Raw genomic sequence first — 10,797 nt, 5'->3', positions numbered from 1 at the left:
TCATTTTTTTAATGTAACGAATTTAAGTATAAGTTTCAATCCGTTTAACTTTTTGTCAATAGCCCCACACGCTGAACAAAGAATGCTATGCAAATTTTAAAAGTTGGGGGACCATAAGATTACTTCATGAAATTGTAAATAAATTTATTTTTCCTCAATTTTAAAATTAGTATTCTGAGTAACTGTAGTTTGAAAACGGTTTACTTTAATTTGTTTATAAATGCAATTAAATTATTTAGCTTATATGATTAATGATTGTAAGTTACAGTAAGGAAACTGATTTCTATTTTGTATTTTTTATTCACAAAACGCGTTGGGTATTTAATTTTAATATTTATTCTATGACAACTTTAACTATGTCATTAATTATTTTCATAATTACAAAAACTTTTAACTGAAGAAATTAAAGATTTGAAAAATATATATTTTTAAAAAGGGTGTATTTGATGAGAATTAATTTGAGATTGATTAAAAAAAATAAAAATAAAAGGAAGGGAGAAAAGTGTAAAGTGGTGTCCTTAGGAGTGATTAAAGGAAGGTTAGTCCAATTATTGAGAATCCCTAGGACGGTCTGTGAAGAAAGGTTGAGATTTCTGTGAAAGAGTCCCATCCCATGGATCTGATGCCAAGCGCACACACACACCATAGGACCCTATCATTGTAAACTTGGTTTACTTTCATCTCCACAAAAAGTCATCAAAAAGCCACTTTGCAATTTTCACAGTCACTCACAGGCTTTCTGGGGATACTGTGCAAATAGTATGAGCCATCACAGTAAGAGTCAACCCACCCTTTTTGGATCCATCTATTTGTAAGGCTTCCAATAGTCCACACCTTAAGTTTTATCTTCACTTTTTCCCTCACCCCACACTCTCTTCCCAAATCTATAACCATTTCATTTTCTTCCCTCTTCAACCCTTTTCCTTAACACAGTATAGTAGCATACTGTTTTTCCATTACAAAAGTCAAATACAAAAGCTTTTGATTAAAACTCGACTCTCACTTCAAGAACTTCCATAGATTAAATATAAATATTTACTCAGTTAAAACTGTAATTAAAATCTGCATCATTTTCTTTTTTTCTGTCTTTTTCTGTTTAGGCTTTACAAGAGTCAAGCATGCAGAGAATGAGGCACACACACGCAAAGACAGTAGGGTTCTTATATCCTTTTTCCATTTAACCCCAAGCCAATGGATTGAAGCTACCATTCAGCTGTGCCTGTGCCACTCTCAAAGGGTCACTACTAAGAGAGGGTTAGAGAACGAAGAGGGAATAGCATAAGGGTTTTTAGGCTCCTTTCTTTCTCTACAAATAATAGAAGAAAAGAAAAAGACAGCGTTTTTTTTTTTCTTTCGGCTACAGAGAGAAAGCTGAGACATTGGGGTTTTATCCTTTTGTCTCCTCTATCTCTCTGTCTCTATTCTTTTCCCCTTACCTTGAAAGTTTCTCCTTTGATCACTCTCCCAGAGTATATAAGTCTGTTTCTGACCGACCCAGTTCATCTTTTGAGTCTTTCTTGGGTTTCAAATTTTTGGGGTAGCTAATTGACGCCTGAATTCTCACTAACGAAGCGATAAGTGAGTTCAAGGGGTTTGAGGGTAAAATATTTAGGCAAATTTAGGCTTGTTTCGGGTACTTTTGTTGAAGGAAAAGTGGCTTCTTTGATGAGTTTTGGGGGTTTTCTTGAAAACAAATCAGGTAGTGGCAGTGCCAGAAACGACGTTTCGGATATTCCTTACAACGACGTTACCACCACCAACCATACCAACAACAACAACGACGATAGAATGCCCTTTGGTGCAATCTCTCAGCCCCGCCTCGTGACCACCACTCCCACCTTGGCCAAATCCATGTTCAACTCTCCAGGACTATCTCTGGCACTTGTGAGAGATCTTGTTACTTTACTTTATAATCTAACGTGTTGGTACCATGTTGTACTGTGTTTCCTTATTTCGTTTCCTTTCTTGTTTGCGAAAAATAAACAAAAAGCAGCAAACTAATATAGACGGACAGGAAGATGTGAATAGAATGGTGGAGAATAGCTTCGAACCAAATGGTTTGCGAAGAAGCAGAGAAGAAGAACATGAAAGCAGATCTGGCAGCGACAACATCGACGGCGCTTCCGGCGATGAACAAGACGCCGCCGACAACCCTCCGAGGAAAAAACGCTATCACCGACACACACCTCAGCAGATACAAGAACTTGAAGCGTATTTTCATTTTCATTTTCACACAATTCATCCCCTCTCTTCTTCTTCACTCTTATAATTACTAACATGTTTGTTTCTACATCTTCACATCTCATACATGTAATTCTAAGAAGCGGATAGTTATAACCTTGGTTCCAAAACAGTTTCTTACTTCCTAAACACGTTGTACATGTACATGTATGTAATTTGTGATTTGAATGGTGGATGATTTTTTGTTTTTTTTTAATGGGGTTTAGATTTTTCAAGGAGTGTCCTCATCCAGACGAGAAGCAAAGGCTCGAACTTAGCAAGAGGCTGTCCTTGGAAACTCGACAGGTGAAGTTTTGGTTCCAAAACCGTAGAACCCAAATGAAGGTGTGACACGCTTCAAACTCTCACCAAGTCACTTTCACCCTCCTTTTCTTCCTTTTTGAGGTTTTCTGATGCAGTTTGAAACTTTTTCCTTCTACGTACGGTTGTACCAGACCCAGTTGGAGCGGCACGAGAACACTTTGCTGAGGCAAGAGAACGACAAGCTGAGAGCGGAGAACATGTCTATCAGGGATGCAATGAGGAACCCCATGTGCTCCAATTGCGGTGGCCCTGCCATCATCGGCGAGATTTCGCTGGAGGAGCAGCACCTTCGGATTGAGAATGCCCGGTTGAAGGACGAGCTCGATCGCGTGTGTGCACTCACGGGCAAGTTTCTGGGTCGCCCCGTTTCTTCGTTACCGAATTCAAGTTTGGAGCTTGGCGTTGGGGGGAACGGGTTTGGTGGAATCAGCATGAGCACTACAATGCCTTTGGGACAAGATTTTGGAATGGGAATGTCTATGTCTGTGTCTAACAACCCTTTGGCTATGGTGTCTCCCTCGAGTACTAGACCAACTTCTGTTGTGGGTGGGTTTGATAGGTCCATCGAGAGGTCCATGTTTCTTGAGCTCGCTTTGGCTGCCATGGATGAGTTGGTGAAGATGGCTCAAGCTGGGGAGCCTCTTTGGGTAAGGAATGTTGAAGGTGGGAGGGAAATTATGAACCATGAGGAGTACGTCAGGACTTTCACTCCTTGTATTGGTTTGAGACCCAATGGGTTTGTGTCTGACGCATCTAGGGAAAATGGGATGGTCATCATTAACAGTTTGGCTCTTGTCGAGACTCTCATGGACGCGGTAAGCTAAATGAAAATTTATCTCATTAAACTCCAATTTCAATTGCAAAATAGTGTATGAAGCACGTAAAGTATTACATCTAAACTTAATAAAATGATCAAATGTTGAAAATGCACCTGCAAATGCATAACTGAATTGTACTATGCCTCAACAGAATCGATGGGCAGAGATGTTTCCTTGTATCATTGCGAGAACCTCCACTGCTGAAGTGATATCTAATGGAATAAATGGAACAAGAAATGGAGCACTTCAATTAGTAAGTTTGGTTTATTTTCTTGCAAGTTTTTTTATCGTTTCTCAGTGAAGGGAAATGGGGTGACATTTTGGTTTTTGACCCTTTAAATTTGGTGCTCAGATGCATGCTGAACTTCAAGTTCTTTCGCCTTTGGTTCCTGTTCGTGAGGTCAATTTCCTAAGGTTTTGCAAGCAGCACGCAGAAGGGGTTTGGGCAGTGGTGGATGTGTCCATTGATAGCATCAGAGAAAGTTCAGGAGCACCACCCAGTTTTGTCAACTGTAGGAGGCTTCCTTCTGGTTGTGTTGTGCAAGACATGCCCAATGGTTACTCCAAGGTAAATTGAAAATACTCTTTCTTGTTTTTAGTGACGGATGATTCTGTTCTAACTCTATGTTTGGATATAGCTGCTCCCTAGTCTTTAGAAAACAAAAGAAAGTAATGATTACACTACTACCTTAGCATAAAAAAGTCAGAAGAAGGGAGGGCAATTTTACAAAAAAATATTGTAAAAATATACTGTTTTTGTTAAGAATCCTAATCTTTTTTAAGACGGCAAAAATTATTTATATTCTCCATACTTAGTGTTCCCAACATTATTTCTTCTATATACATGGAAACTATTGACCATGCAGCCACTGTTACCAAACTATACACTAATATTTAATAGCTTTCATGTTTTTGTTGAATTTGTTATGACTTCTGAAGTGGGTATCTCTCCCTTTGTTTTTAATTACATTTGTTCATGGAAGTTACTGGATCGTAAGAGCTAAGTACAGAATATTCAAGAGAAACAAAACACCATGCCAAGGAATCGCGGGGCTTTGCTTTTCGAAGCTCCTGTTTCGAAGTAACTTAGCTAGTCTAGGGACTACTCTCTATATAACTATTCTGTCAGTGATGATTTTCATACAAAATTCGTTTCATTTTTCCAAAAGTTTACATAATATCATTGCAGCAGAGTAGGATGCTTCTCCTTGTCTCAATTTAACAAATTATATTTCAATGTGGAATTTTCAACATTTGATCTTCAATCCCATAGACTCTTTGAATGGTGCTCCTACACATTTTTTAATTATTACCATTTCAGAAATCCAAGACCTGGCAATTCTTTTTAATCTTCCAAGCCAGTGATTGCCTAAATACTTAATTTATAACTATCTCAACTATCAACTGATAATTTTTTTAATCTATGTATAGATTCCTTATAAGATAATAGTGTTAGTTTTGGAATAGAGTATTCCCTGTGTGGTATAAAATCCAAATCAATCCATTAATTTATTCACAAAAGTCTCCGTCACTTAAATTTATGCATCTTGAACACATTAATAAGATATCCATTTGTGTGAAATTGGCCTTATAATCTTGCACGCACTTTTTGATTCTATAAACAATACATATGATGTTTCTATTCCAATCTTTGACGCCACATAGTGAGTATCTTCTAGCATTATTTAATTCACGAGATCGAATGTGGTCTAGTTCCAGACCTATAGGGCTGTTACATATAATATTGAATGAAATCCTTGGAGTAAAAAATGAGAGACCAAGTACTTTGTCTGTTTCCTCTGAGTTTTTGTTTGGTGGTAAATCTCGATGCTCACGGTACCTGTTGCTCCTGTAAATACTGCATCTTGACTTTATATAGTACCAATATTTTATGTACTTGTCGAGGTCCATGAGAGATACCTATGTCTGTTGCTAAACCCAGTCTTCAGGCTTTTCCAAGATTTGCTTTTAAACATTTTTGTATTATCAGTGACGCCATGAACCAACATTTATAACCTTATATTATTATACATACAATTCAATCAGTCAACATGAGATGCACTTAATTAATTAATTAATCACCAGAATAGTAGTTTTGAAACATGCATGAAATTTTTTGACATGGTTGGTTACATTTGGTTTGAAGGTGACATGGGTGGAGCATGCAGAATACGATGAGAGCCAAGTTCACCAGGTTTATAGACCATTGTTAAGCTCAGGAATGGGGTTCGGTGCTCAACGTTGGGTGGCTACCCTTCAACGCCAATGCGAGTGTCTTGCGATCCTAATGTCCTCAGCAGCACCCTCTAGAGACCATTCAGGTATTTTAATATGGGCAATGTAAAAGATAAATCTTTTTTACATAACTCAAGTTTATCACAAAGATTTTGTTGTTAAGATTCATGATTTGATGGTGGGTGCAGCAATAACGGCGGGGGGAAGGCGGAGCATGGTGAAGCTGGCGCAGCGAATGACCAACAACTTCTGCGCCGGTGTGTGTGCCTCCACGGTGCACAAGTGGAACAAGCTCAACCCTGGGAACGTGGATGAGGACGTGAGGGTGATGACGCGGAAGAGCGTGGATGATCCCGGCGAGCCGCCGGGGATTGTGCTGAGTGCCGCCACCTCCGTGTGGCTCCCTGTGTCGCCCCAGAGGCTCTTCGACTTCCTCCGCGACGAGCGCCTGCGAAGCGAGTGGGACATACTCTCCAACGGTGGGCCCATGCAAGAGATGGCCCATATTGCCAAGGGCCAAGACCACGGCAACTGCGTCTCTCTCCTGCGAGCTAGTGTATGCTTCTTCTCTCTCCTTCTATCATCTCAAACAATTTAATTCCTCCTAGTTTTTGTTTTGCAATAATTTCTTTGTTAGGCCATGCAAAGGTTGTGTTAATGTTTTGTTTTCACTAGTTTTTAGATGGGATATGGTGTTTATTGTCGTTTAGTATTTGGATGAGAGCTGTTGAATCTTTGAGAAGGACAAGGATGGAAATTTTGGAAGTATCAATGAAGGCAGATTTTTATGAATCACTAAAATAAAATAAAATAAAATAAAGTCAAAATATAGGGGATAGTCACCTGCATGGGTTTCTGACTTCATTGCTTTTTTATTCAATTTTTTAAAATAAACAAAAACTAAAAAAAAAAGTTAAACAAAAAAAATTGGAAACAGGTTTGACCAGCTTCTCGAAAATGACAACACAGTAGTTATATTATATTATCTCACTTTGAACTGGGTTTTAATGAATTTTTATTTTTGTAGGCCATAAACTCGAACCAGAGTAGCATGCTGATACTACAGGAGACATGCATAGACGAGGCGGGGTCACTTGTGGTGTACGCGCCGGTGGATATCCCGGCCATGCACGTGGTAATGAACGGTGGTGATTCGGCTTACGTGGCATTGCTACCTTCAGGGTTTGCTATTGTTCCAGATGGGCCCGGGTCTCGTGGGTCACAGAATGGCACTACTACCACAGCAAATGGTGGTGATAATGGTGGGGCGCGTGTGAGTGGGTCCCTCTTAACGGTGGCGTTTCAGATCCTTGTGAATAGTCTTCCTACAGCCAAGCTCACAGTAGAGTCCGTGGAAACCGTGAACAACCTCATATCATGCACCGTTCAAAAGATCAAAGCTGCCCTGCACTGCGAAAGTTAACCATAGCCATCACCATCACGTGATCGATAATGTCATTGTCATCTCCAGTCACGTGAGTGTGGTTTTTTTTTTTTCTCTTCATTTGTTATGATTTTGAAAGTTAACTTAGTAGACATTGAAATGTGTAATGGGTGGCGCGTGCGAATGACGGATGGTTGTTTGAGTCAAGAACGAACCGCGCTTGGAAACAAAAGAAAAAGCTCCTTGCATGGTGGTAAGGATCCGGAGCGGGTCGGGTGAGGTTCCTTAGCACAAGGCAAGGGTCGTGGTTCGGGTATTGACTCGGGTCGACCTTTTGGGAAAAACATAAACATAAAATAAAAGGTTTTTTAGTATTTATTTTAGTTAAAATGTTATTTTTACTTTTCCTTGAAGAATGTTGAAACTTGATAATTATATGGTATTATGATTTTGGTTAATTGTTTTTATTTTGTAAAAATAGTAATAGAATTATATAATAATATATGAGCTAAATAGTAGTTGGAAAATAATAAAAATGATCTGTGTTGTGTGTCTGGTATGCATTAAATGAGTGTGCAGAAGGTGTTGGAGGAAGCGTTGGCATCATTTAATGCAATTTGTTGATTCTTCCAATAACGATATAACACGACCACCTTAGCTAGGAACATTATCTGACAGAGAACACAAGAATAGGGATTCTTCAAGATAACGCCGTTTTGGCACCATGACCCCTTTGATTTGATGTTAATCCGTTACCTCTGTCCATCCTTAGCTTTCTACCTTCTTTTTCAATACTATGTTTCATACACTCTAAATTAACTTTTCAAATTATATTATTTCAACCTTATACACAGTTGCATCTAACATAATTAATTTTATAGAAAATATTCATTTTTTTTCTCATCAAACAACTATTATTACTTTTATTTTCACCTTTTTTCTATTTCTTCATAACCAAAAATATATTATCATAGAACTTCTTGTGTGTGTTGGCTATTATGATAAGATATTTAATTTAAGCATTATGATAATGATTGATTGATAAATATTGGGAAGAGAGAGAACTGATCATAATTTTAGCATCCAGAGAGCTCTTTAATGCCCAAACTCTTTGAAGAAATAAAAAAAAAATACAATTTTTCTTTAACTTGAAACACTAACCATAGCTCGAAGGTGTTCTTATTGGATTGAGTAGTGCTATTTTATTTAACTTTCCTCTGATACATATTACGATATTTTTTAAAATAGTTTTAAAACTTAATTCTTGTTATTATAATATATTGCGACAGTTTCAAAAATATAGTCTCTATCATAACATATTATTATAATAAAAATAAAACATTCCGATCTTTTTTAAAACTATCGTAATACAAATTCCATTACAAGAGATATTTTTTAAAGCAAGATTTGGAATGTTGTATTTTTCAATTGCTGGTTTAGATAAAGGTAAATCAAATATACAATAGATTTTTTCTTCCTTTAAATTTCGTGGTAGATAAGGATTTAAAATAAAAAAAATTAGTGTATTAGGAGGACCCGCATGATCGAGATTATAACTTGGTACCCAATCATTATGTCGACCGATATCACAAAGTCAATTATATTTAAGCTGAATTAGTGAGGCTAATTAGCAATCAAAAGTTAGGTAATATATTTCTAAACATAATCCAACTTTCTAACCTGGCTTAATAAGAAAGGCTCATCAGAATCATATAAATAGACACAAAATCCAAAAATTAGGTACGTCATTATACTAAATCTGACTTGAGCGTCAGAGTGTCTTTTACAAGTACCAACCGAGTCTAGACTTTGTGGAGACTGAGAGGCATACGGAGACGAGGAGAACAAAGAGCTTGTTTAAAGAAAAATAGAAATTCAGACCGACCGACCAATGAAGTAGAGGAGCAGCTTGAATCGTTCTTCATGCCCGAACTCCATTCGAAAACATTTACCATAAGAGAATAATTTTTCTAATTCCTTTATGAACATATTTGTTCTTAAACTAAAAAGATTTGTACACTTTTTATTAAGTAAAATAAATGCCGTATTAGGATGTTCAAACTATTTTTAGTATAACTAAAGTTTATTCATAGTGACTTCCAAAAGGAACATAAAAAGAAAAGTAAGGATTAAGGTAAAGTTATTAATCTTTGAAGTGTAGATCATATGATGGAAGATCATTTAAGTGTAACAATTAGTCTTCAGTTTAAATCCTATATATGCAGAATAATAAATAAGTATAAAGCATCTTTTAATAATCATAGAACCCATAATAAAAAAAATGAAGGCATAGCAATGAAAATTTGAGGTAAGATATTGAAATCACTCATCCTTTTTGCCTGTATTGGAAAATGACATGTGATTAAAAGCACATCCCTTTTTTGTCTGTATTAGAAAATGACATGTGATTAAAATGTCATCCCTAACTTATTTTATTTTTTTAAGTGATTTTTTAATTAAAGAAACTACAAAAGGAAAAATCTAGGAAACCAGATATGATTTAATTTGGTAAGATGAGTGTAAATTAAATTCATAATATTAATTATAGTTTCTTTATTTAATAATAAATTATGAATTCAATAATTAGTATTAAAATTTTATTCTTAGCTCAATTATTTTAAAAAGAGGAATTGCTACAGTGATTATTAAGGAAAAGATTGTTGTTATATTTATTAAATGAGTTAAATTTTTTTATTTATTTTATAAAAAATCTCTTTATCTAATGTAGTTAATATTAAATATATTACTAAAAAATAAAATTAAGTATAGTTTACTTTTATAAAATTAATTTGTAAGATGGAGATTGTGTCCTTCTATATTGTAGATTTACGTGAAATTTTGTTGTGAAGACGAGGTACTTATATTTAAAGTTGGAAATAGAGATACATGGTGTTTTATTTCAAATCAAAGAAGAGAAAGTGAAAGATTATGTGTATGATATGAGTTGAAAATAGAAAACCTAACTTAAGCTTGGAGTTCATGGTTGGACAAGTGAAAGCCTGAAAGTAAGGACATAGTCAAGAAGAAAGCTTATCAATATGCACGTCAACAAACTTTTAATTATTTGATAGATTAATAAAATATATAAAAATTGAAAACAAAAGATAGTAAAATATTAACTTTAATCATAAAATTTTGTAAGATGGTAATAATTACGTATAAAATGTATAACATAAATATTTTTATCTGTTTTGAAGAAAGACATTGGTAACACATACACAATTAAACACAATTAAGTATATAACAAAGTAACACTTATATAAAGATAATAAATATTTTTTTTAGTAGAGATAGCTATTGTGATTGAATAAATGTATTTTGAAGTATTTGAGGATGTGGATGTATCATGTTCTTGTAAGAGTTTGGAAGGTCTTGTCTTCATTGTTGTGTTCGTCCTTTGATTTTCTGGCTGTCGGCTCCGCATAGTACTCAATTGTTAGTTGGAGGGATATTTTTTAAAGGTCCTCTGATGTTCAAGTCAGTTCTCAATATTTGGTGGTTAGAGATAATAAATGTTGATAAATATGCATATTTGTCTTGTATTGGAGTACGTATTTATAGAATCAAGATAGACATATGATAGTGGGTCAGGTTTAACAGGAGTTACCGAGTTAATCCTTGTATTAGGTAGTTATTTTGTACACTTTGATTATGCTCTAATAATACACCTTGAGAGGGCGTTTCTCAATTTCCTGATGTGTATTTGACTAGACTTCTTGAATGATTTCAATCATATATTTCGTAAGGCGTTCAACCACGAATGGTATACTAGTCCCCCAAACTCGATAAGATTTTTGCTTTTTAGAGTTGAATTGT

At 35.7% G+C, this 10,797-nt stretch overlaps 1 protein-coding gene across 2 annotated transcripts; it reads left to right on the top strand.

The window, feature by feature from the left end:
- Positions 1–633: 633 nt before the first annotated feature.
- Positions 634–7,439, top strand: LOC137818397 (homeobox-leucine zipper protein ANTHOCYANINLESS 2-like). Of its 2 annotated transcripts, none has more exons than XM_068621807.1 (9): positions 634–1,884; positions 1,994–2,211; positions 2,448–2,565; positions 2,676–3,359; positions 3,514–3,615; positions 3,715–3,930; positions 5,509–5,683; positions 5,786–6,153; positions 6,625–7,439. In XM_068621807.1, exons 1-9 carry the CDS (start codon positions 1,666–1,668, stop codon positions 7,018–7,020), a joined length of 2,496 nt encoding a protein of 831 aa, XP_068477908.1. In that variant the 5' UTR covers positions 634–1,665; the 3' UTR covers positions 7,021–7,439. The 2 variants fall into 2 exon arrangements, with proteins under 2 accessions (XP_068477908.1, XP_068477907.1); XM_068621806.1 differs by having other exon boundaries at positions 1,106–1,884; positions 1,991–2,211.
- Positions 7,440–10,797: the final 3,358 nt, after the last annotated feature.

The sequence above is a fragment of the Phaseolus vulgaris genome, chromosome 10 (assembly GCF_000499845.2).
Source record: "Phaseolus vulgaris cultivar G19833 chromosome 10, P. vulgaris v2.0, whole genome shotgun sequence".
In the NCBI taxonomy this organism is placed as follows: domain Eukaryota; kingdom Viridiplantae; phylum Streptophyta; class Magnoliopsida; order Fabales; family Fabaceae; genus Phaseolus; species Phaseolus vulgaris.
The sequence above is the reverse complement of the archived record's forward strand: the minus strand, read 5'-3'. Positions and strand labels throughout refer to the sequence as shown.